Source organism: Globicephala melas, chromosome 10 (assembly GCF_963455315.2).
Source record: "Globicephala melas chromosome 10, mGloMel1.2, whole genome shotgun sequence".
Lineage (NCBI taxonomy): Eukaryota > Metazoa > Chordata > Mammalia > Artiodactyla > Delphinidae > Globicephala > Globicephala melas.
The window spans coordinates 49,909,997-49,936,696 of NC_083323.1; the positions used below are offsets into that span (position 1 = coordinate 49,909,997).

The window sequence follows — 26,700 nt, forward strand, 5'->3', positions numbered from 1 at the left end:
GTACCAGTTAAATCATCTGCCCTTCAAAGAGTTGGGCTTTCATCTTTTTTTTTTTTTTCACTTCATCCGTGTTAAGCCGGCTAAGTCATTTGCAACAGCTTTTTCCCCTCAAATCTAGGTTGAAGTAGCAGAAGTCCCCCATCGAAGCAACCAGGAATGATCCTGGCTGTGCGAAGAACAGTGATAGGGGTTGTTTTGGCAAGAGGCTGGCTGCAAGAAGAAACTCCGATAGATTTTTTTTTTTTAAAGTACTCTTCCCTTTTTTCTGCTTTATCTCAAAGTAGTAATGATTTTCAAACCAAGTCAGCATCACAGTCACCCAGAGGGCTTGTTAAAACACTGGTGACTGGGCTCTTCCTCCAGAGTTTCAGATTCCTACGGGTCTGGGATAGAGCTGAGAATTGGTATTTCTAACAAGTTCTCAGATACTGCTAAAATTTCTCATCCCAGAACTACACTTGAAGAAACACTGTCACAAGGCAACCTAATTTGGAGACTTATAAATGATCACTTACATAAGGAAATTCAAATTCTACTCTTAAACACTCAGCAGCTCCTTGGAACATGACTTTGGTAAGGCCAGTAAGGTTGGCCTTACTGGCACAACAGTAAGGCAGTTGTAGAGAGTATTGTTCTAAATGGTTCATTTTCTCAGGTCTGTCCACCTCCAAGAAATGTAGCCATACTCTGTGAAATGAATTCCATCACTTTTAGTTGAAGTGAACTTTGATTGACCTGTACATTTATGCATTCCAAAGACCCTCTCCCAAATCCAAGCCTCCCAAATCCAAGCCTCCCAAATCCAAGCCTCCCAAATCCAGCTGCCATTATGGAGTCAAGCCAGATAGAGTTCATTTTGTTAAATAGGCGGCACTCAAGAAGTCTGAAAACGGGCTTCCCTGGTGGCGCAGTGGTTGAGAGTCCGCCTGCCGATGCAGGGCATACGGGTTCGTGCCCCGGTCCGGGAAGATCCCACATGCCGCGGAGCGGCTGGGCCCATGAGCCATGGCTGCTGAGCCTGCGCGTCCGGAGCCTGTGCTCTGCAATGGGAGAGGCCACGACGGTGAGAGGCCTACGTACCGGGAAAAAAAAAAAAAGCTTGAAAATAACATTGCAGATGAGTAATGCTGCAATTTTGCATCTGTTCCGTGATCCCATTAATTTCCTTAACTAGAGCTGAGCAGAACAAACAAATTGTCTGGCTCCTTTCACCTCTTTTGCTAATAGTGGTAAACCTTCTGTTGTGATATAGAAGCTGTTTGTAATATCATTAAGATCTGTTTAGGCTCACTTTGCAACTTCCTGGTGACCCTGCATTCTTCCTTCTCAGAAAGTTTCTTTTCTGGTTCAACACTTCAGTTGCTCCTTTCTAAGCTGGACCAGCCTCAAGGAGACAGCGTCTTGGAGTGCTTCCACCTCCAAAATGGTCTGAGCGTAAATGACAGTTATCACCTTCCTCCCAAGCTGCAGGGCCTTACCGCTGCCAGTTGGGCCGACGCCCGAGAAGGCAGATGGATTTGAAAGTGCAGCCTGCAGCTAACTCAGGCAGCCCAGGCTTTATTCTCACTCTTTGAATGAGGCTGATTGGGTCTGCATCACCTTGGAGAAGGAATCTAGACCTTGGAGTAGCCGGAGGGGTGACTCACAAAGCTAGGACCCAGTGACTGCCTGCTAACAGGCATTTATCCTTTCGCTCATTTGTTTAGGCATTTACTGGAGTCTCCTTGGTGCCAGGCATAGTTCTAGGCTCTGGGCATGTGAATATAAAAAATCGTAATTTTCAAGGTGATCCTGTTCTAATTAAGGAGACACATAGAGCGAAAAGCATATAAACTAGACCATGCATTCCAGATGGGGGCAAAAATTGGTTCTCAGGTGTAAGGGAAAAGAACCTGAAAAAAATAGATACATATGTATGTGTAACTGAATCACTTGGCTGTACACCTGAAACTAACACAACATTGTAAATCAACTCCACTTCAATTTAAAAAAATAAAATTTGGTTCTCAGGGAGCAAAGAATCTTAGATATTACGTTACAATAGTTTGTGACCCTCCAAAGCTCAGCCCTACCCGACTGACTCTTATTCCCTCGTATTTAATTTCTCTCATTAGGGAGAATTTAAATTTAATTTTTCTCCTTGATGGGAGGAAAGGAGGCAATAATTTTTTTTTAAAGAAGTTGAGAAACACTAGAAAAATACACAGGAGCTGTAGGATCTCATTGGAAAGGTCTCTAGTCTCAGCTGAGGAGCCAGGAAGGCTTCCAGAGATATAAGACATCTGAGCCAAGTTTTAAAGGAAGAGTAGAGATTCTCCGGCGGAGGAAAGACGTCTGCTTCCAGGGAGTAACACGTGCAAGGTTAAAGATGTGAACAAAGTGTCTTTAAATGGACCACAGGTCGTTCAGTGGGGAGAGAATTAGATTGGATTGGGATGGGAAAGGATAGTGGAAGACAGAGGCTCCAGCCCTGTTCATGCCAAGGGGTTGCCCTTTATTCTTCAGAAATCTGGGACCTGATGGAAAGCTTCAAGGAAGAGAGTGACATGTTCAGATTTATGCTTTCAGAATATTCTGGGAAGAAAAGAGATGGAATTCAGTGTTGGCAAGACTGGTGAAAGTAGATGTGGGAGAGAGGGACAAAGTCTGGATCCGAAGTAGGAAAACAATTTAGGAAGACACCATTGCTGTGAACAACTGGGCAGAGCTGACATGGGGCCTCCTCAAGAGCACATGGCAGTAGGATGCTTTGGGAACCCTGCCTGGTGGGCAGATGGGTCATGGGGTCTGGACAAGACAGTGTACAGGCAGCCGTCGTCAGCTAAGAGAGTACGGAAGCCAAACTAATTAAATGTGTCTTTACTCAAGGCATCCACATAGGGTTTTCTAAGGGAATTAATATTTTTTCTTTTTAAAAAATTACTATGAAAATATATTTAAAAATAGAGAAAGATGGTGTAATGAACCAGCCCACATCACCTAGCATCAACAGTTAGCAACTTAGAATCAGTCTTGCTTCAGATCTACTCCCACCCTAATTTCCGCACCCCACCCACACACTGAATTATTCTGAAGAAATTCCAGACATCATATCATTGCATCTTGCAAATATTATTAATGTATCCCTAAACAATACTCTTATAAAAGACTTCTAAAATACATAACTAAATATCATCACAATTTTAAATATTAGCAATAATTCTTTTTTAAAATTTATTTACTTATTTATTTGTTTGTTTGTTTATTTATTTTTGGCTGCATTGGGTCTTTGTTGCCGCACGTGGGCTTTCTCTAGTTGCGGCGAGCCGGGGCTACTCCTCGCTGCAGTGCACAGGCTTCTCATTGCGGTGGCTTCTCTTGTTGCGGAGCATGGGCTCTAGGTGCGTGGGCTTCAGTAGTTGTGGCTCTCGGACTCTAGAGCACAGGCTCAGTAGTTGTGGCGCACAGGCTTAGTTGCTCTGCGGCATGTGGGATCTTCCTGGACCAGGGGTCAAATCCGTGTCCCCAGCATTGGCAGGCAGATTCTTAACTGTGCCACCAGGGAAGCCCCAAAATATTAGCAATAATTCTTAATCTCCTCAAATATGTACTCAATGTTCCCATCTCCCTGGTTTTCATATACATGGGTAGACAGGTTTTTAAAACACAGTTGGTTTGAATTAGGATCCAAAAAGAAGTATTCATTGCTTTTGGTTGTAACGTCTCTTAAATTTACCCATTCTCATTTTTGTTTCCAAGTTTTTTATTTGTTGAAGGAATCAGAAATCAACTACATTTTTGTCATAATCTAAATATAGCATCACTTCTTCATTAATATACAGCCATTTTCTTGGTTTGCATCTCACCACTATTTAAACTCATTGAGTCCCTAACAATTGCCTTTTGTTATTGGGACGCCTCAGCTGCCTAATTTAAAATGTTCCTACATAAAGTGGCCTGAAACCATCCTAAACCAGTGTACTCCATTCTGGTGTTATTTTGTCATCTTAGGTGCAAGTTGCAAAACTGTCCAGAAATAACACAGGGCACTCACTCTGGGTTACCTGAAGAATGAGCTAGCTGGAACCAATTTCTCCCCCTTCTCCTGGTGAATGGGACTGCACCCCAGCTCACCTTCCTATGGGCCAGTGGTTGTTTTCATCTAGACTAAAGTTTCCACTGAAGCTTCCCACAGGTTCCTGGGTTCTGGGCAGCTGGGTTCCATGTACTTGGTAACTGCCATTTCCCACAACTCCCATAAAGAGCTGATGGCCACATCCAGAATGCTTGGTGCCCATTGACAAGGCAGTGCTCACACTTAGGGCAATAAAAGGGCAGGGTCTTCCCACTGGCGCACACACCCACGCTGAATGGCCAGTAGAGTGCCCAGCGGTAACTAACACTTAACTATATCAAGGTTTAGTAATCAAATGACTCACCTAGAATTTTATGCAGACTATAGTTGGTGGCACAGACTGCAAACTACATGTCATCTGTCCTGTAATACCCTATTCATTTATGTCAACGCCAGTTCTGACAGGTGATGGTCTATCACAGTGTAGAAAAAGTTTTGACTGTCCCTCCATTTTTGGTTACTCTGCATCCTGGCGCTTCTCTCAGCAGCTGCTTGGCAGCCCGTCACCAGCCTGTTGACCACAACTAAAGTAGAACCCTGGAAGAAGTGTGTAAACCATGAAACAGAGCCGTCGAAGCCTTGATGTGGAGGATTCTCAGCTGCCAGTATAAATTTGAGTCTAATGTTGAAGATGTTCATACCCTAGGATGTTGATTGAAGCATTCCAGTGTGTGGTAGATGGTCTTTATTCTCTATGTACGGAGCTTCTTCTTCCTCCACTGAGGGAGTGGAGGCAATGGGTACGTCCCAGAGCTCCCAATCTGTGGCCAGAAGTGAAGTAAGTGCTGGCAGGAAAGGACACATCGCTTCCTACATTTCTCTATAGACATTTCATTTTACATTCATTATAATTCTTCACCGCACACACAGATCATTGAATTGTTAATTCAAGCTTTTCTATTCCTCCTTAGTTTAGGGTCTCATATCATAAATGAACAGCTGCTCATTGCAGAAATGTGACTCTATTAATGCTTCTCCGGGATACAGCCTGACTATAAAAACTGACTGTTTTGTTCAAGTATCTACTGGACCATTTCATTGTATCCTTAGGTACAGCAATGAACAACTCCTTAACCACTCACAGCTCCCAGGCCCAAGGAATAAAGCAAGAAATGCTCAAGAACTTTTAGCATGTCATAAGCAAGTAAAACCCTTTGAATTCTGAGACTGCGTATTTGCAACTTTGATGCAGTCAAAATACCCAGCCATGCGAAAGGTGTCCCATGACATCTTTCAAGCCAATGCTTTAGGCAGACCACACTCACAAATGTTTTCCTTCATAGGAACATTACATGGGGAAACTTAGCTCACGAGAGTGTGGCAACCTGGCATGTGCTACTGAAATGTAACTTACGTGGCTCCTAGTCTCAAGAACAGCGGACAGATAATCATTCAAACGTCTGTTTTACTATCTGTGTATTTGTGAATAAGATTCACAGATTTTGTGAATAAGATTCACATTTTAAGACACAGAGGAACAATAGGTAAAGATTCCAGATTTCCAAGCCCCACTTAACCACGCATATGTTAAAGTTTGCTCCAACCGTGAGTTAAATCAACTTTTCTATATTGAGAGTTAGCTTGCCTGTAAAGCCTGAAAATAGGAATTGCGGAGCCCAGTCTCTGTTTACTGCGTGACTCTCTCCACCCATATCGCCTCCTCAGCGGTGTGTTCAGTCCACGGATATTCGTGGCACACTCACAAAATGCTGGGCAAGCGCTGTGCTAGGCAGGGACATTGTCTAAAGGGCCCGCAGTGCCGGCTGGGAAGCTCGCTCACAGATTTAAAACATAAGTCATCAGGCAGAGAACCCCTTCCCTGACACTGGTAACAACTACATCCCTGTATTAGAATGGTATATCCTACTGAGGAAATGCTACTTCCCCAAATAATTATTTTCTGAGACACAGTGCTTTGATGATGATGTTTTGAATTTCTTGTTTTATGTGTGAATATATGTGTCTTTTTACTCTGCTTCTTCCGAAGAAACCAATTACGACTCGTTGGCATTTATTGCAGATGAACAAGAAAGTTCCGGAGCAATTATTTACACCGTGGAGCTGAAGCGCTACGGGGGACCCCTTGGCATCACGATTTCAGGAACTGAAGAGCCTTTTGATCCTATTATCATTTCAAGCCTCACCAAAGGAGGGTTAGCTGAAAGGTAACATTCGAAGCAACTTCTACAATCACCTGTCTGAAATGGGTTTCCTCCCTCACAGCCACATAAAAACATGCTCCCCTCTCCTGCTTGGTTATCTGTTGACTTTTTCAACTCTGCACAAAGGATTGATTTTAGAGCTTGAAAACTCTCAGGCAGAGCTCTGACTTGATCTTGAGGGTCATGTTATAGGCAGTTAAAAGTGTCCCGGGCTTAGCATTGATATTAGTCTCCAGAAATGTGTAAACCGACCACAATTGACTAGAGGTAAATTTATATGGTGTCCATGTTGAGAAGAGGAGACTAAAAGTTCAAGGAGGTTAAAAGGCTTGTCCAATTCAATTCATCAAACATTTCCTGAGCCTCTGTTACCTGACAGGTACCGGGCTTAGCGGCTGAGAGGGTGACAGAAGCTTTGTCTTCAAAGATTTCAGGAAACAGTGCAGTGACTTAATAACATCTTGAAATTTGGAATGCCCATTTGTTCCTTCGGCAATCTGTCTCCATTGGCATGCACCCCACCCCCAGTTTACTGTATTTTGTTCCAAGACACGTTGTAGGACATATTCCAAACCCCATAACCTGATCTGTCCTCCAGTAACCTAGCTCAGGAGTGCACACACACTGTTCATGCTGACACTTGAAGACACTGGTTTGTAAAACAGAGATATAGCATCACAGAATTTTGGAGCTGCAAATACCTTAGAAATCAGCTCATCCAACATCCTCATCTGTCAGGTGAGGGCACCGAGGCAGCTCAAAAAAGGCTGCCCTGTTGGAGTTTCGTATTCTGATATTAACAGAGACACCTGTGATACGGTATGCTTCAGGTGTCCCCCTGTCCTAGGTTTCTCTGTTAGACAATGAGGAAAAGGATAATATTGATCTGATTCAGCAACCTCCTGGTCAAGGGTTCTATGGCTTACAGCATGGCTCTTTCATAAACTGGAGACTGTTGGTTTTTTTGGCCGTGCCGTCACACAGTTGTGGGATCTTAGTTCCCCGACCAGGGATTGAACCCAGGCCACGTTAGTGAAAGCACCGAGTCCTAACCACTGGACCTCCAGGGCACTCCCTGGAGACTCTTTATGGAAGAATGAATTGATCTCTCTCTTTTTTTTTTTTTTAAAGGAAAAAAAATTCCTTGAGAGTAGATGCATCGGTAGACTTGTTAGGCAGCCCCTCATAATCTGTGTGACCCAGTTTCACCTCCGTGGCCCCACTTGCTGCTGCCCAGCACCGCTGCCCACCGACCCCAAAGCAACCTGGGGTCGGACCACTCAGTCACAAGCAGGCTGTGAGCTGGGCTTCCTTCACTCAGGATATTTCAAGTGAGCCAGCACCCCAGAGGCTAGCATATGGGATTCCCACTCTACATCCTTCAACCCAGGTGGAGAGATCTGAGTGTTTAAACCTTTCCTGAGTTTGACTGCTGTGAGTCTGCTCCTCCCCCATCCTGTGCTTTCAAACAAAGATAGATATGGTGCACATCAGAATCGTAAATTCCAGTCTGCTGGTTCAGAATCGGGTGAGAATGGGACGAGAAGGGAAAAGATCAAAGGTTTATCTATTGCTCAATAAATTAATTTTCTTTTTCCACATTTCAAGCAGGATGTTAAGCCCTTTTACGTGTGTTTTCCTATTTAGCCCTCAGAGCTTCCCTGTGAGATGACTATCCCCATTCTAGTGATGAGGAAACTGACACCTAGAGAGGTGAAAATAAGGTACCCAGGTCACACAGCTGGTAGGTGGCAGAGTTGGATTCAAATTGATTCCTGGGACTTCCCTGGCGGTCCAGTAGTTAGGACTCCACGCTTCCACTGCAGGGGACACAGGCTCGATCCCTGGTCGGGGAACTGAGCTCCTACAAGTCGCGCAGTGCGGCAAAAAAAGAAAACCAAAAAACGAAACTGATTCCTGAGTTCAGCCTTTTTCAATTCTTGGAATCACCACTGGGGGGTGGCGGGGGGCCTGCCACACCAGGGTCTTGTGTCTAAACCTTGCTTCTGGTAAGCTGGGATGCTGACTGTGTTCAACACTTCTAAGTCTGTAGAAAGGACTGCTCCATGCTAAACATCACTACAGTGATTGTCCCACTTTGCTCGTTTCCTTGGGATTTTTAAGAGGGTTATCAAATGACTCAGCTTTCCTGGAATTTAAACAACCCACAAGTCCATTTTAAATACTAATTAAAACATTTTTTCTGATTTTATTTGAAACTAAAAAGTAATTCACAACAGACGCAGTTATCTTGTAACATTGCTCAGGAGAAGGCAAGGAGTGACTTCTAGAGACCCTTACCAACTCTTTTTTTTTTTTTTTTTTTTTGCGGTACGCGAGCCTCTCACTGCTGTGGCCTCTCCCGTTGCGGAGCACAGGCTCAGCGGCCATGGCTCATGGGCCCAGCCACTCTGCGGCGTGTGGGATCTTCCTGGACCAGGGCACGAACCCGTGTCCCCTGCATTGGCAGGCAGACTCTCAACCACTGCGCCACCAGGGAAGCCCTCAAGTTTTTATTATTATGAATAAATAAAGTATATCAGGGAATTTCTATTCAGTAGCATTCAGGGATTATTTCTACCTTTCCTATAATTATTTGGTGTTTCAGAACTGGCGCGATCCACATAGGAGACCGAATCCTAGCCATCAATAGCAGCAGCTTGAAAGGGAAGCCTCTGAGTGAAGCCATCCATTTGTTACAGATGGCAGGAGAGACTGTCACCTTGAAAATTAAGAAGCAGACAGATGGTGAGTGGGTTGAAAGCCACAATTAAGGATTTGCAGTGCATTTCCTTCCCTTAAAGAATGTGCAAATGTCTACGTGTTTGTTTCTCGGGAAATACACAGCCAGGGAGTGTTGGCGTATCTTTGTATTTAAATTTTCTGTAGTACTTAAGCTCCTTTTCTGTCTTTAAAGCCCAGTCAGCATCAAGTCCCAAGAAGTTCCCCATTGCCAGCCACCTGAGTGACCTGGGAGATGTGGAGGACCCGTCTCCAGCACAGAAGCCAGGCAAACTCACCGATACGTACCCCTCCACTGTGCCCAGCGTGGACAGTGCCGTGGACTCGTGGGATGGTTCAGGAATAGAAGGCAGCTACGGGAATCAAGGTATGTCCTAGCTGTGGGGTACAGGAAATTTGTCATTGGTGAAACTCAGGTTTCTCAAAGATCCACCTTCTGCTCCGTGAAAAGAGTATCTTTATTTCACTTGTGTCTGCATCAGTGTAACCATAGTGAACACATTGAATATGGTGGGCTTTCATCTCCTCCTCCTTAATGCTAATAAGTTGTGAACATCTATCCAACACTAGCAGGCCCTCGTTAGACCTACTGCCGTCCAAGTGTTGGATCCAGAGCTTGTCCTTCGAGCACAGTTTAATATGAGGCAAACCACACAATAAATTGGGTCACTGAAGACCGGCCCCATTGTCTTACTTTTTTAGCAGGCTTTCCACAAAGATGGAATGAGGGACAGGGGATGTGCAAAGAGATGAGCCCAAAGATTTGTGACCCCATTTATTCCTGCCTCTTCCCGACTTTTCATGGAAACGTGTAGGGGTTTCCCCCAATGTGCATCATTAGAGAGTTGTAATCATAGTATATTAAAGTGTATTGTAGTTCTTTCTTCACAAACATCATCTTCATGGGACGAAGTATAACCTATATGAAAAGGTAAACCTCACTAACACAATATAAACACACAAAAAGTATTAGACTGAAGACAGAGTATAAACTAAATGCTTCTTTTAAAAATGTTTCCTTCTTAACGATACTTAGCATCGTTAAGATGAAGTGTGTCAAAAATTCTCTCTGTTTCTCCTTATCTGAGCCCTTACCTTCTCTCTAACACCCTGTATAAATTCCAGCCTCCGAATCCCTTTTCTGCTGTTGGTTTAAGTCAGAGAATAAAATACATAAACAGTTTGGAGAACATGTGTTTGGGCGGGAGGGTTGCTTTGTAATAACTTAGGTAACCACTTTTGAGGAGGGTCTGTATCCAGTTTGCCCTCTTCCTGGTTCTAGTTTTTTTCTCTCAGCTGCCTCTGCCTATGTCACTTCCTGTTAAATCCCAAGAAGGATGGACAAAAATGAAAAGAAATGATATTTCAAAGTTATCAAGTCATTACCTGTTAGAGATGGTATTGGAGTTTGGTGGAGAAAATACTTTAGTTTTCTTTTTGTTGTTTTGTTTTTTAAAAAAACAAGAAAATTTTATTTAATTTTTAAAGAAAATTCGATTTTACTGGTTTATTCTTATTCAAGACACTATATATTTTAACAGCTTTTTTGAGATATAATTTACATAACATAAAGTTCACTGTTTTAAATGCACAATTCAGTGTTTTCTTAGTATATGTACAGAGTTGCGCAACCATTACCACAATCTATTATAGAACATTTAGTGACCCCAAAAAGAAACACCATACACATTAGCACACACCCACCCTCTCCACCTAAACCCTAGGTAACCACTAATCTACTTTCTGTCTCTATAGATTTGCCTATTCTGGACATTTCATAGAAGTGGAATCGTATAATATGTGGCCTTTTGTGACTGGCTTCTTTCACTTAGCATAATATTTTTAAGTTCATCCATGTTGCAGCATGTATCAGTACTTCATTTATTTTTATGGCTCAGTAATATTCCTTTGTATGAATAAACAGGTGGAGAAAATATTTTGAACACCCAAAAGAGGATTGGGACTTTCAATTTACCCGGCAAGTAATTTTTTCAAGTATAAATACCTTGTGACAAGTTAGCTATGCCACCAAATAACAGCTATTTTCATTGCCAGGGAGTTGATAAACTCCCAGAGGACACTCTGGATAAAGGACCCAAGTCAAATTCTATGAGCGTAGACTGAGGTTTATTTCTTCGTGTGTTTGTTTATTGTTTATTTACTAATGTGGGAACTTTTTTGTTACACAGATTTTGGTGAGCTATTGATTATAATGAGTTCTGCCCCTAAGTGATATGTGAGAACTTAGCTACTCTATCCTCTTACACAGTAAGATCAGGCCCATGATTAGCACACTGAATATAAGGCCTATCCCTCGTTTATAAAAGATGAAGAAACATTTATTATTTATGAAGGATTTGGAAAATTTGAAATCCTAGACAGGGAATAGTAGTCATAATTATTGGTATGATAAATTTGGCATTTATAAATTAAAAATCATTATGAGTTTGAAGAGAGATTAGAGAGATATAGAGAAAATGGCAACTGGGATAGAACTGACATCCTCCAAGGTGATGAAAAATTGGTAATAATACCTTGTATTTGTAAAACTAGAGTTTACAAAGCACTTTTACGTAACTCATCTCAAGTGATTCCCATAAGGAACACGGAAGCTGAAATCACAGGATTTCGGTATTAGGAGAGAATTTGAAGTCAGCTAGTCTGGCGTCCAGTGCAGCCCTTGATGTCCTGTCCAGCCTGGCTGCCCGCCGTCGTGCTGCACGGCCTAGAGCGCCCAGAGTGACAAGTTGCTGCCTAACTGCTAAGGCAGCTCTCCCCGCTCCCTGTACTTAGTTCTGACAGCTCAGAGTTCTCCCTTGTATTGAGCTGAGATCTGTCAGCCTGTAGCTTCTGCCTATTCTAGTTCTACCCTCAAGGTCATTCCGAAGTAAAGCCTCCTCGACACTTGACAACCCTTCAGCTGCTCAAAGACAGCTCTCATGCCTCTCTTGAGTCTTTCCTTCTCTAAGCAAAGTAGCCCCAGTTCCTTTCACTGTTCCTCACATAACTTACCTTTGAGTGTTTTTGTCATCCTGGGGGCCTCTCTTCTGAATACGTTCAAGTTTAACTCTATACAAGTGTAGCACTCAGAAAGGAAAGTCATACTATAGTATGGCAGCCCGGAGCAACTCAAGCCTGCCACCTTCATCATTGGAAATTGTAGAACCCATCAGTGCAGGCTACCTCACCATAAGAATTTTGGTGGGGAAAAAAAAAAGAATTTTGGTGGGCACGTCCTAGTCACTCATTGTGATCTTATTGTTTACCAAGATCTCAAAGTCTGTCTTTTTCCCCTTTACTTGTGATATTGGGTTAAACCAGATCTCTCCAGATAGTGCTTGTGAAGTTGACTTTTTTTTTTATAAATTTATTTAATTTTATTTATTTATTTTTGGCTGTGTTGGGTCTTCGTTGCTGCATGCAGGCTTTCTGTAGTTGCAGCGAGCAGGGGCTACTCTTCATTGCGGTGCACGGGCTTCTCATTGCGATGGCTTCTCTTGTTGCGGAGCACGGGCTCTAGAGGCGTGTGGGCTTCAGTAGTTGTGGCTCGCGGGCTCTAGAGCGCAGGCTCAGTAGTTGTGGCGCACAGGCTTAGTTGCTCGGTGGCATGTGGGATCTTCCCGGACCAGCACTCGAACCCATGTCCCCTGCATTGGCAGGTGGATTCTTACCCACTGCGCCACCAGGGAAGCCCATGAAGTTGCCTTTTTAAAGGAAGGCCTAGAACCGTACCTTTTTTCCCCTGTGATGTATCATGTTGTGAGATGTAGATTATCTTTCCGCCTTGTCTGCATAGTCTCTCAGCACACTCTCTCTACCATATCTCAAGAAGACTTTTACCTTTAAATCTATAATAGTTGCTCCATTCCCAGTAGGATGTTGTACCTCCGTCATGCGCATCTTCCTCCTTGGGCTAGGAATTCATGTCTCTGCAGCCATGTTCCTTATTGTTCTCTGCTTCTAGTCCAAAATGTCAAGCTTGCCCCATTCATTCATTAAGTAAATATGTAATGACTGGCACAATAAAAGCCAATATATGATGGGTATACAATGTTGGACAAAAGAGGTATGGTCCTTATTCTTGTGGAGGAGGTTACCCAGCTGAAGGGCCAGACAATTAACAAGTACCAACAGAGTGAATTTTTACTTAGTTAATGAAAAGGGAAAAAGGATGGAGTAATCAAAGCTGGTGGAGAAAGAAGGACTGTGTTTCAAGAAGTCTTACAGTGGGATGACGCTCAGTTCTCTTGATGCACACCTTTTCTAGTCTGCTTCTGGGCCAGCTTCTTCCACTCCCCATTCTCTTGACTCTTATACTATTCATGCCTCTCTGCCTTATCAAGAGCTTATGCTTTTGGCCCCCTTGTCTTATTTATTCCTCCTTCAGACTCTCAGAAAACCCTGTGATTGCTTTCCTTGGAGTTTGCAAAGGTCAATCAGTACAAGAGGAGACTGACAAATTGATGGTACCTGGACTATCATACTCGTGGACGGTGAGGCTCTTGTGACGTCTGTAACTCTTGACTCTTAAGTCAGGCAGTCTGATCCTGTCATGTGTATTCTTTAGATAGTTCTCTCTTTTGCGTTTATTTTTTCTACTTTATTGAGGTGTAACTGACAAAATTATGTGTAGTTAAAGTATACAATGTAATAAGATTTGGTATACATATATATTGTGAAATGATTACCACCAAGTTGATTACCACATCTCTCACCTCGCATAGTTACCATTTATGTGTGTGTGTGTTTGGTGAGAAGGCTTAATGTCTCCTTTCTTAGCATCATGTATACAATACAGTACTGGTAACTATCATCACCAGGCTGTGCATTACATCCCCAGAACTTATTCATCTTATAAATGAAAGTTTGCACCCTTAGACCCACATCTCTCACCTCCTGCTCCCCAGCCCCTGGCAACCACATACTACTCTCTGTTTCTATGAGTCTGACTTTATTTTTAGGTTCCACAGATAAGTGAGCTCACATAGCATTTGCCTTTTTCTCTCTGACTTATTTTAGCATTATGTCCTCCAGGTTCATCCATGTTGTTGCAAATGACAGGATTTCCTTCATTTTTATGGCTAAAGCATTTCCCTTGTATATATACATATATCCCACACTTCATACATTCATCCATTGGCAGACACTTAGGTTGTTTCCATATCTTGGCTATCGGGAATAATGATCCAGTGACATAGGAGTAAAGCCATCTCTTCAATACAGATTTTATTTCCTTCGGATCCTTTTTGAGGTCATTATGATCATTGGTATTCTCTCAGAAAAAAGAAAACAACTCCATTTCATCCAGGTTTTCAAATATATTTGCATATAATTATATAATCGCTTATTTGATTCTTGTAATTTTCTTGGTTTCTATAATTATATCCCAAGTATGGTTCTATATTTAATGTATTTGCCCTTTTTTTTTTATAAAGAACCGACTCTTGCATTTATTTAATTCCATTCTGATTTTTTAAAATAAATTTTTGCTTTTAATTTGATTAACTTTGTTCTTCTTAGATTTTGTTCTGTTTATGACTTGAATGCATAATTCATTTATTTCCATTCTTCCTTATAGTTTTCATAAAAGGTGATGGTGATTGATCAAAAAGACACCAACATGTACAGAGTCCAGCTTTCCTTGAACGTAGTTAGGTAACACAACATAGTACGTACAAAGAGTAGCACAGAGCAGGAGACTCAGCAGGACTTTCTCCATTGGGGGAGGGTTATTTTTCTCTTCCATTTCTTTTCTGATCTCTACAAGCTCATGTTTCGTCTCCTTCTTTGATTTTGCCTTGCCCAATTTTCCTTGAGCTCTCATATCTCTGATCTCTTGTTTTATAGAGATGTGTATTTTTTTAATTTTGTTGTGATATATTTGGTCATATTCATCATTCGCTCCATGGCAGTCTTTTTCTCATGAGTATCCTTCATCTGTTATGGCTTTGTTTTTCTGTGCCTTCTCTCCTTTGTTTAAATATTAACTTGGTATATGTCTCATGCCAGTTACTTTTAAATTACTGCTTACGTTTAAATGAGATGACTTTTTCCTAAATTGGAAGGGCGCAAAATTTACCCCCAGTTCACGGTACCTGTGATGAGTGCATTCTTCCTCAGCCAGCAGAGGGCAGCAACTGCAGGCTGCCACCAATGTAGAATTCCTCTCTGCCAGCCTGGCTCACTGGGAGATTGCTTCATGCAGTCTGTGGCATGTCTGGAGGTATCTCTCAGCCCACCTCCCTGGCTTTTCCCTGGTGCCAAACCGGCTCTAGGGCGCTTCCTGCCACCAGTCAATGCAATCCATTCTAGTGTTCCAAACAAAACGTTATTGTTTTGCCTATGCCGTGGCCCCTGCTTTGGAGGACAGGGCCTTCTCCATCATCTCTGGTCAGAGGTGTCTCCTCTTGGCGTCTTAGCACCACACCCCGTTTGTCTTTCACGGGATTTGGTAACTTTCCCGTGTATTATGGTTCAATATTCTAGTTTTGCTGAAGATGGACTCTACATTCTGTTCTTTGTTTTGAGGTAATTTCTAAGAGAAAGTAGATCTATCTTTGCTCTGCCATTTTGAAACCACAGTCTCCTCTAAATGCATTGAATATTTCTTGGCAACAACAATTACAAATAGTTACACAAATGTATGATTTGATTTTCTCATTTTTAGCAAAATTGGGGCTTTAGGAAATAAATTTGGCAGGAAATTATCTGGCTCGCTCTCCTGTGCTAAAATTGGCTTTCAAAAATAAAAGTAATGGCAGGAGCTATAATCCCAAAATTGTAGAGTTGAAGATTGATTTTCAAAACCGTTCTCTGATTTTAAACTTTATGAATAAGAACCAGCATCACTTTTCTAAATTAATAGTGAATGTGAATTAAGAGCTACACATGGAAGATATTTATCTGCACCATATTGTGGTACTAAAAACAATATTGAGCATCCGAATTTTACAAATATCTGAGGTGTAGTTACCCTAAAAGTAAAAATTATTATACCAAGTGTCCATCAACTTTCAGAAGTAACTACATTTGTGAAGACTATTTTTTCATCATGCAACTGAATAAAAGTTAAACATTACTCTCAGTGAAAGGAATCTAGGCTGAATTTTATATCTTGTGTTAGTTTTCTTGGGCTGCTGTAACAAGATACCACAGACTAGTGGCTTCAACAACAGAAATTGATTTTCTCACTGTTTGGGAGGCTAGAAGTCCTTGATCAGGTGTTGGCAGATTTCGTTTCTTCTGAAGCCCCTCTCTCCTTGGTCTGCAGGTGGCCACCTTCTCACTGTGTCCTCACATGGCCTTTCTTCTGTGTACCCGCATCCCTGGTGTTTTGTGTGTATCCACATTTCCTCTTCTTATAAGGACACCCATCTGATGGGACCATAGCCCCACCCTTATGACCTCATTTAACTTTAATTACCTCTTTAAAAGCCCTATTTCCAAATAGAGTCACATTGGGGGTTAGGGCATCAACTTATGAGTTGGGGGGTGACACAAGTCAATCCGTAACATCCCTCACATTATTATACAAAATATAAGACCAGATACTGAAACTGAGATGTGAAAGAAAGAAAGAAGGGAGGGAGGGAGGGAGAAAGGGAGAAAGGGAAAGGAGGGAGAAAAAAAGAAACACGAAAAGGTTTCCAGTTCTAAATAAGAAGACTAACTACTTAGGAAATACATTTTTTAATTACTTCTACCTTTCAATGTTTTAATCAATTTAGAATTTTAAATCTAGTTTACAGTATCATACCTGTTAATTTTATGTGCTTATTTACATCATCACTCAGTAAAAACAAAGTCTAATTATATTTCTGGTACCTGGGCTGCCTCATTTATTTTATTCTTTCCATGGCTTTTAAGTTTGACTCCTAGTGTAAAGGGATATTCCTCAGGGCCTGGCAACATCTTCTCAACTGTGGCAACCAACTTGCCTTTACCCAAACCTAATTTCCCTCAGATATTCCCTATTTTAAATTGCGCTGTCATCATCCACCTGCATCAGTTAGGGATTGGATTCACCTACGTATAAAAGAAAATACAGAGGATGGTGTTTAAACAAGTTAGAGGCTTATTTTTCTCCCGCTGTAGGGAGGAGCCTGAGGGGGCAGGTAGCCCCACTGTTTTATCAGGACCCAGGTATCCTCCTACTTTCTACTAGCTCCACATCTCATGTCTCTTCATTCATTGCCATTGCCTTTGTTACAAATCCTTCATCAGGTCTGAAATATTTACTTCCTCATTCATCTTACTTTGAGCATCTTACCATTCCACGTTACTATCAATGACCTTTAGAAAACCTAAATCAAACAATGCCACTCCCTTAAAAAAAAAAACAAAACTCTTTTGATGGTTCTCTCTTGCTGTTGGATGAAGCCAAAGGTCCTTAGTTTAAAACACAGAGTTCTTTGTAATCCAGTCCCCAACTTCTTTTTTTTTTTTTTTTTTTGCGGTACGCGGGCCTCTCACTGCTGTGGCCTCTCCCGTTGCGGAGCACAGGCTCCGGACGCGCAGGCTCAGCGACCATGGCTCACACGCCCAGCTGCTCCTCAGCATGTGGGATCTTCCCGGACCGGGGCACGAACCCGTGTCCCCTGCATCGGCAGGTGCACTCTCAACCACTGCGCCACCAGGGAAGCCCCAGTCCCCAACTGCTTTATCGATCTCATCTCCCGACACTTCCCCACAGTACCTTTTACTCCTCATCCTGAGCTTCTCACTCTTCTCTAAGCAAACTTTGGTCTTTGGTACCTTGATAGCGCTAGGTGTTTTGATGTTAATCAGTCCCTGCCTTTATCAATTCTAAATCTGTTGGGAAATAGAAATTGGAGTCAGCAATGGATTAAAATATCAACATCTTAATTTTTTTTTTGACAGAGTTGGGGGGTTGTCAGAATATCTGGATTGAATGTACACCCAGATCAGGATTGTTATTTCCCTACCCCAACCCAGGTCTGATGTTGGGACTTAAGTAAGGGGAAAAGTCAGATCTACAAAGAAAACTCTAACCCCAGCATATCAGTTGGATTTGACTTAGCTGAATAGAACTAAAAACCCTAATATTGCAGTGACTTAACTCAAAAAGGAGCGGGCATTTCAGAACTAGTATATAATTCAACAGTGTCATCAAGGACCCATGCTCTTAAGTGTTTCTTCTCTCTTATGCTTAGCACTTGCCTTCCATCCTTGGGTTTATCACATCGTCCAAGATAGTTATTGGGGCTCCAGCCATTTCATCTACATTCCGGGCAGCAGGAAAGAGAGTTGTAAGGAGACTTTCCGGAAGTTTTGTTTACATGTCATTGGACAGAACTTTCTACATAATTAAATTAACACAACTTCAAGGGAGGCTAGGAAATATAGTCTTATCCTGAGCAGTAATATGTCCACCCTCAAAACTGGTATTCTAGTAAAAAGTTGAAGATAAGAATGGATGTTATGATAGGCAATTAGTAGTCTGCCACAGTCAGCTAACTGTGCAGTCTTGGCCTCCTGCCTCCTTTGAGTTCAGTGAGCCCCAGGAGTGGGACCCAGGTTTGCTTGCCTCGTGGTGCAGCAGCAGTGGGAGAGAATGGGTCTGGAGAGAGCCAAGAAGGGCCCAAGGGTACATTCCCAGTACTCTTTTCCAGAACTGGACCATTGGGTAAATCGCTGCTCTTCCTCTGGGGAGGATTAAGTACAGATGGTAAGAGGGACCAGAAAATCCCTGGACTACTGCTCCCTCCATGAGAGTGAAGCAGGAACCCACTGACGGAACATGAGGCCAGGGAGCGGCGCTTATCACGAGTGCACCTTTCCAGCCCCTCTTGCTAGGCCTGCACTGCTTCCGCGGTACTTCCACTAGTAAATGCCAGCTTATCCTCTAAGTCCCAGCTTGTATGTTGCTTTTCCGTTGACACCTTTCATGACCTGTATTCTGACCCCCAGACAGATCTCTATTCTTTTCTCTCAGTGTGTACAGACTGAAAGGATAACACTTCTCACATGCTATTAGAATTCTCATTTTCTATCTATGCCTGTTTCTCCTTCTCTTTCTCCAAAACCTATACTAAACTGTGCAGTTTGGGAGGACAGGAACCTAGTTTTATTATCTTTACATTTCAGCTCCTCCAGCAGTACCTGACAAGTCTTAGAGGTGCTGGAACATCTCCTGAATTAGCAATGCTGATTTCCTACTTTCCCTGTTTTATAATAAGGAGACTGAGATCTTGACAAGTTGAGTGACTTAGTAAATAATAAAAGTAATGAACATTAAATGAGGCTTTCATTAACACCTCATTGTGTTCCAGGCATGTTCATGAGTGTTTGTGTGTATTATTCTCCTTAATTCTCACATCAACCTGGTGAAGCATGTGTCATTATCCCTATTTTACATGGAGGTGAATTGGCCAAGACTGCAGAGCAAGGAAGTGGCAAACCTGGGATTTGAACCTAGGTCTCTTACTTCAGTCCCTGTGCTAGCATAGCATGGACCAGACCCAGGTCTTCTAAGTTCATGCCTAACGCAAAAATATTTGAATTTTATCCCCTTTTCGTGCCCTGCTTTGTTGTAATGCAATAATCATTTAATAATGCTTATTAAGACAAGGCATCCTTGGTATAGATAGACACGCCTTTCGGCAGCGAGGGGACATTTTCCTAGTACTGATGCTTCATATCTGCTCAAGGCCATCCTTACACTCTTGCCCAAGTCACCAGGAACTACTTACAACAGTTGGAAGGAAAATCAGAAAGTTAATCTGCTCAGTTTAAAACATGTTGGGGGCTTCCCTGGTGGCGCAGTGGTTGAGAGTCCGCCTGCCGATGCAGGGGACGCGGGTTCGTGCCCCGGTCCGGGAGGATCCCGCGTGCCGCGGAGCGGCTGGGCCCGTGAGCCATGGCCGCTGGGCCTGCGCGTCCGGAGCCTGTGCTCCGCAACGTGAGAGGCCTGCGTATCGCAAAAAAAAAAAAACAAAAAAACATGTTGGAATTCCCCCTGGGAACTGAACGGTCCTATGGGTTAATGCCTGTCAGAAAAGGATGCTCCCCCGGAGGACACAACCATTTAGCATTTGGCTTTTAGCAAGTTTAAAGCTGGGTAAGGGAAGTGAGGCGCGGGCTTCCCCTAACTCTTTTTAAGAGACTTCATGTGAATATTTGGGGGTTAGTTTATTTGCTTCAGAAGGAGAAGATGCATAGCCTGTCAGATGGAGCCAGGAGAAATGCAGTGCTGCCCAGTCACCGCCCCTCCCCCCCACCGTCAAGAGGAGACTCGTGTTCCCTTAATTCAACACTTCTGACAGAAAACTGCACATTCATCACACAAGACTTCTCCCCAAATGTCTAGCCACACTCTGCAGTTACCCAAGAAAGAAAATGAGATTTTGAACTGTAAATAGTTCCTCTGTGCCAAGGACTTCTTATCCTTGGTTTCCTAAAACAGGAGATTCGTAGAGTATTTCCATCATGCGGCTGTGTGCTTTCCCCTGCATTCTGGAGATTAAATCCTTTTGATCAGAGAACCTTACCCTTGGCCATCCTGCTTTCTCTGGGCTCTAACTGATAGTGAGGATGGCGTTATAGGACCAAACGAGTAGAGGGAAAGTGAATGGGGAAGACAAACAAAGGGTTGGCATGGAGACAGTCATCTTATGTGGTTGAGTCATTGAATTGTATGTGAAATTGGAGCCCTAGGCCTGTTTGCTAGATTATGTGTTTTAAGCATAGTAAGAAATGCATGTAATATTGCAACCCGGTACACACACATAAACACACACGTAACGGGTCACAGCCTGAAGTAGTAGATGAAGCCGTGTGTGGTGGTTACGGCACGAACCATAAAGTCAGACCTACCAGTCAGCCCCTGCTCTCCCAGCTGAAGGCACCTCATGAAGGATTTTGAAAAACTGAGACCCCGCACCACACTTAAAGTTGTCATCCTAACATTTTTCTCCTCAAATTATAATACTTGCAAAAACTGTCATTTCCAGTTTGCGGTAAATATGCTTCAATATATGTTTGTCAAAATACGGAGCCCCAGACTTAGCTCAAATGTGTGGAAAATTGTCCATCATACAACCTCATCGTCAAAGCCATTCCTCACTGTCACCCATCAAGCCAATCAGACTTAATTCCCTGTCGGAAGGGAAGTCAGTCTTTGTTTTGCAGCTCAAATAAACATCCTAATGTGCCCACCTCCTCACCCCGACAGCTGTCCTTCTGAATTCTGATGCTGAGATGCAGGGAGATGGATGGATGAGAGGGGGTAAAAGCCTTGCGCTAGATCTGTGCCTGATTGAAATAAGGCTCCACTCCAAGACCTGCCCTCAGGAATGAGGCTTTCCCGAATTATCCCTTGATTTGATGCCTAGGAGTTTTTATATCCCAGGGCCAAGCTCATTCAAAGGTTTGATATGGATGAGAAGTATGTCTTTCATTTGTAAAGGGGCAGGAAAACAATTGTGAATGGGGAAGTAAGAAGAGAGACTTGACAGATCTCAGATCCTCCCAGAACTTTCTCAGCGAGGCCGGTTTGGGGAAGACCTGCCTGTGGAATTTGAGGATCTGAAAACTTATTCTCCTAAAGTTAGGACTGGAACCCCCAGGAAAGTGTGCAAGTACCCCTAGGTCCTTGAATGCAAATAATAACAGTATCTACCTTCAAAGATAATTATGAAGAATAAATAAGGTGTTACAAATAAAGCACTTGGGCTTCCCTGGTGGCACAGTGGTTGAGAGTCCGCCTGCCGATGCAGGGGACGCGGGTTCGTGCCCCGGTCCAGGAAGATCCCACATGCCGCGGAGCGGCTGGGCCCGTGAGCCATGGCCGCTGAGCCTGCGCGTCCGGAGCCTGTGCTCCACAACGGGAGAGGCCACAGCAGTGAGAGGCCCGCGTACCGCAAAAATAAATAAATAAAGCACTTAATGAAGTTCTGGTTGCATAGTAAATGCCCACCTTGTGTTTGCCGTTATTGCTGGTGTTGTAGTTATTTGACCCCCCTACTCGCTAACAATGTCATTTCTTGGTGGATGAAATAATCCTCGGGCTCATCCCTAACACTGGTGGGCGCCAGCCGGTTTAGCCACGGTTAGTCCACACCCCTGCAACCAGCGCCCCTTGGCCACTCCTTGGGCCGGGAATCCACATCTGGTGGCAAATTCCACTCTCAGAAGGACAGACTTCCACCTGGAAGTGGACGCAGGGTGTCTGGGCAGGAAAGTCAGGGTTCTCGCCTTCTGGATCTTGCGCTAGAAAGGGTTAGATACAGATCTGGGCATACTCCACCACCACCGCCCCCAGCCCCCAGCAGATGTCTCACCCGGACAGAGGAGGGCAGGCGCCACAGAAAGCACCCGTCCAGCACTGGATCCTCCTGCTTGGGTCTAGGGGTCTTACCTCAGGGTTGTTGCTAGACTCATTTGGGATAATAGGTGTGAATGTGTCTTTAATGTAAGATTTAAGTATTGTCTTGATGGCCTCCATGATCCGCAAAGTCAGCCCCCTTGAACAAACTAACGGAAGCTACAGAAAAAGACAAGTTACTAAGATAGAATATGATGCCTTGTTTTTGTTTCAGGCACTGGCTTTCAGGCCTCAGGCTACAACTTCAACACCTATGACTGGAGGAGTCCCAAACAGAGAGGCAGTTTGTCCCCAGTCACTAAGCCTCGAAGCCAGACTTACCCAGATGTGGGGCTGAGTAACGAAGACTGGGACCAGTCCACAGTCAGTGGGTAAGGTTTTCACCAACTGCTGCCCTGTCCCAACTGCTTCCGGGTCATTTGGGCCAGATGTGAACTTCCCTACTTCCAGTGGCACCTACTGCTAGCATTGGAAGCATTGTGTGAAGCCACTGTCGCCATCCATGCTGGCCCCATGTCCAGATTCGAAGACTTGGGCCTGCCCAGTGGGAGGCAGGGCTCCACCACACAACAGGGCAAGAGCTAAGTTTCCCTGAATGAAAACAGCAGTAGCACATGAGGAAATTCTACTTCTGTAAACCGTGTCCTCACTCTATGACTAGTTCCCTCTCCTTTTGTTTAGAAGGTAGTTTCACATTAACTTACATTAGAAAAAAAAATTTTTTTTAACTGAGGGTTCCCTATTTTCAACTGAGAGGTCTATTTTAGCAGTTTGCTCCCTTACCAAAATATTTTAAGGAAATTCATAAAAAGCGATAGCACTTAACGGCTCTATACTGATGTTTGTAATGAGTGGGGAAAACATATTTTTCTCTTAGAGAAAAGTTTGATTTCCCTTTCCCTGTGGACAGAGCAGTTGACAGATATTCCCACGGGTGCCATGTTGACGCAGCCATGAATACTGTGAAATTCAATTAGTAAGACCATGGTCCTTCTGGTCTTTGAGACACTTTGAGTTTCCTAAAGCGTCCTTCTACTGGAGCTGGCTTGACTTGGAGGCCACAGTGGGAAGAAAGCCAGACCCAAAACGAATCTCTATTTTGTGTGTGAGATGAAGGAGAGAGAGATTCTGGAGACCAAAAAAAAAAAAAAATGTCCAGCAAGTTCTTAACCCAGACTGTTTTTCACAACAGTTTTACAGGGGCTCCGGACAGTTCAGAGGCTGAACAAGAGGAGAACTTCTGGTCCCAAGCGCTAGAGGATTTGGAAACCTGTGGACAATCAGGAATTCTCAGAGAACTCGAGGTAGCCTCGGTCCTGCTACTTTTATTGTTTCTACATTCATTGTTTTCTTGGTCCTTTTGAGTTGGCATTGATCACACCAGTTCATTTAAAAGCTTTAACCCTTTCCACAGGAGAAAGCTGACAGGCGTGTGTCTTTGAGAAACATGAATCTCTTGGTAGCTACCCTTTATGTTTATATTTTTGCTTGTGAAGCTGCCTTCCCTGCCCCCTTGCCGTCTGGACAGTGATTTGATTTTATCCAATGCAGTTAAAAGTATTTCTTTCCCCATTTCCACCCCTCCCCCCACCCCGCCGAGCTTACTGACCTGTGGCTTCTGCCATTTGCTCCCTGCTAACCCTGACTGTACCTGTTTGCCACTGGATCGTTTGGGGCGAGCTGAGTCTCCCAGCAGTGGCATCTCTCATTCTCTTATTTGCTTTAGAAAGGTTTCTTTGGCATGTTTTCATTTGTACCTGGTAGAGACATTAATTTGATCGTGAAGAGGAACATAAGAGGAAATTTTACTTTACTTCATTTTGCCCTTAACGTAGATGACAGTGCCTCTGGTGAAAAAAGCCAGTCTGTTTGAGAAGCAGCCAGCCAACATATTACAGACTACATTGCTGTTAATTGCAAATCCTGATTCTTTGTTAATTTAGTGTGAATTCAAGGAGTTGCAGAGAGACGGAGTATAATAGCTGAACTCCTGGGGAGTTCTTTAATCAAAGCCATAAATTTGCTGACGGTATTCACACTTTGGTCTGGGAAGTCCTGGACTGTTTCCTTTTATGTTCTTTTAAATTTTCGGAGCTGTAAAAAATAAAGTGGCAGAAGTTGCATTTTTATTTTGATGTCATATGAGGTCCCCAAGTCACCATAAGGAATGTGAATGGCCTAATGGGGTGGAACTCTTGCAATTCTAAAATGATGACTCATCTTTATATTATTTTGCTTCTCAAATGCATGTGTGGATATTTTCTGTGATTCTAATGTCTGTGAATCTGCAAAGAGAATTATAAAGAAAAATACTAGTTTGAATTTGTAAACATCATGATTATTACCTGGCATGAACTGCAGCTTCAGAGCACAAGTTAAAGGACCTGGAGATGGATAATCCTATAAAATTTAAATACATTAAGATGTTAGCAATTGGTTCCCTTCTGTGAAACTTTCAAAAAAAGTAGAGTGCTTAAGTATCAGGTGGCTTATTTAAACTTTTACCACTTCCCATATAGAGAAGGGTCAGCATTCTCCCAAACTGAGTAAAGATCTCAGTTCACAATTTTTGAACATATTCCTGCTTTTCAAAGCGTGTTTTGGCTCATATGCCTTTTTCACTTTGCATTTTGAAATACTTCTCTTTTGAAGAAGCAGCTATTCTTCTAATAGCTTCTACATTAGGTAAAATGAAGATGATGTAAAAAGTAGTACAATGAAGTTGCGTTTTCACTCAGACATTGAGTTATCCAATGGAAACAACATACGTCAGCATAGAAGTCATCTCGCAGGAGCCAATAGGTTTTCTGTAACATTGTTTCTGGCAGGTGTGGCCCTCGAAATTATACATCCAGGAAAAAAAATGGGTTGAATTAATAAGCCAAATAGAAATTAAAGTTTTCAACTAGGAAGAATGATTGACAAATCCATAAATTAGAATCTCATTCACACTTTTAGCACAAAGGGAATTCATTTATCAGTTTGGATGAACTCTGCTCCCTTGATTGCAAAAGCTACTATGCAAAAGATATTACTGGAGCTAGGTTCCTGCATAAGAAATGTATATCCAGCATTAAAAGTTAAAGCATACTATCACTGTAACAAATGCAGAAGATTAGCTAAGATGAAAAATGATTACAATTGAAATGAAAATGAAAATTATACTAGTCATTTTCCCCATTGCTAGCAATAATTTAGGTTCAGCTTTAGCGCTGAAAAATATATAGTTTTAACAAAAGAGAAAAATTCAAACTAAGACTTTGGACAAGTTACTTAATTTCCTTATCAGGTATTTCTGCTTTAAAATATGGGGATTATAATGACTAATGTTTATACGGCACTTAACATAGAACATGACACAATAAATGTTTGATAGAAATTATTTTTGCCACTTTTTTGAGTATTGAATGCTGCCTTAACTATCTTTTGCTTAGTATAACATAGGAAGAAGGTTTAACTGAATGTCAGATAGAGAACTCTTAAATATATTCCTCCTAAGTTGTATGTATACCAGTTATCTCACTAATAATTTTGAAAAAGTATAATATAAATTATGAATTGTGCAAAATGAAAACAGGCAATACATACTCTTGAGGCAGAAACAAATCCTAGAAAACTTTAAATAATTACTTTTTATTTTAGTTTTTGTATTTGTGTTTTAATTTTAATATGCCTTCAGCAATATCACTAATTCAATTTACATTCACTTTAAACAAAACAATCTATCCTCTGAAAACTCGACCTGAAGACCTTTTGATAGTCTGTCATCGCTTCCATTAGAGCCCTTTCTAGATCAGATTGTAACTTCTGTTGTGGCTAAGGCTCATCAAAGCAGAAGTGTTGTCTCCCAGCTGTAGTGATTATTTGACTTCCAATGTGTTTCCTATTGGTCTAATGAAAAATGAGTATTAAAAATAAATGTTCACAAAGCAAATAGCTAGTCTAAATAGGTAAAAACAATAGGTGGATGGTCACCACAGCAAGAAAACAATCATCAGATGCTATCAGTAACAGTAGATTAAACAAGGAAATGATATGTGTGAGTTAAATGCCATAAAATAAAAGGATGTCCCATGTTACCAACAAAGCTAGTAATAGAAAGGTTTCAATTTAAAGGGGATTTATCTGAAATAAACCATTATATGGATAATCCACACTGGATAAATGTTAAGGGGTTTTTTTCATTTACTAAAAAAAGTCAGTTTTATAAGTTTCAACCTCATACTTGACTGAGAACCAATATAGCCTCATAGTCAAGAATAAGAGTTTTGGAGACATGGCTAAAGTAGTAATCCCAGACTCTTGGGCAAGTTGCTTCACTGATCCAGGCATCCCCT

At 42.4% G+C, this 26,700-nt stretch overlaps 1 protein-coding gene across 8 annotated transcripts in view; it reads left to right on the forward strand.

The window, feature by feature from the left end:
- GRIP1 (glutamate receptor interacting protein 1) overlaps nt 1-26,700 on the forward strand; it is a 697,619-nt gene that overhangs the window by 634,529 nt on the left and 36,390 nt on the right. For 6 of the 8 annotated variants that reach the window (XM_060306088.1, XM_060306085.1, XM_060306090.1 and 3 more), the window contains 6 exons: nt 6,135-6,279; nt 8,885-9,024; nt 9,194-9,385; nt 22,578-22,734; nt 23,556-23,667; nt 23,778-23,822. In XM_060306088.1, the coding sequence (XP_060162071.1) occupies nt 6,135-6,279; nt 8,885-9,024; nt 9,194-9,385; nt 22,578-22,734; nt 23,556-23,667; nt 23,778-23,822 (791 nt within the window). The remainder of the gene's footprint in view (nt 1-6,134; nt 6,280-8,884; nt 9,025-9,193; nt 9,386-22,577; nt 22,735-23,555; nt 23,668-23,777; nt 23,823-26,700) is intronic. The other 2 variants (XM_030866357.2, XM_060306089.1) reach the window with 1 other exon arrangement.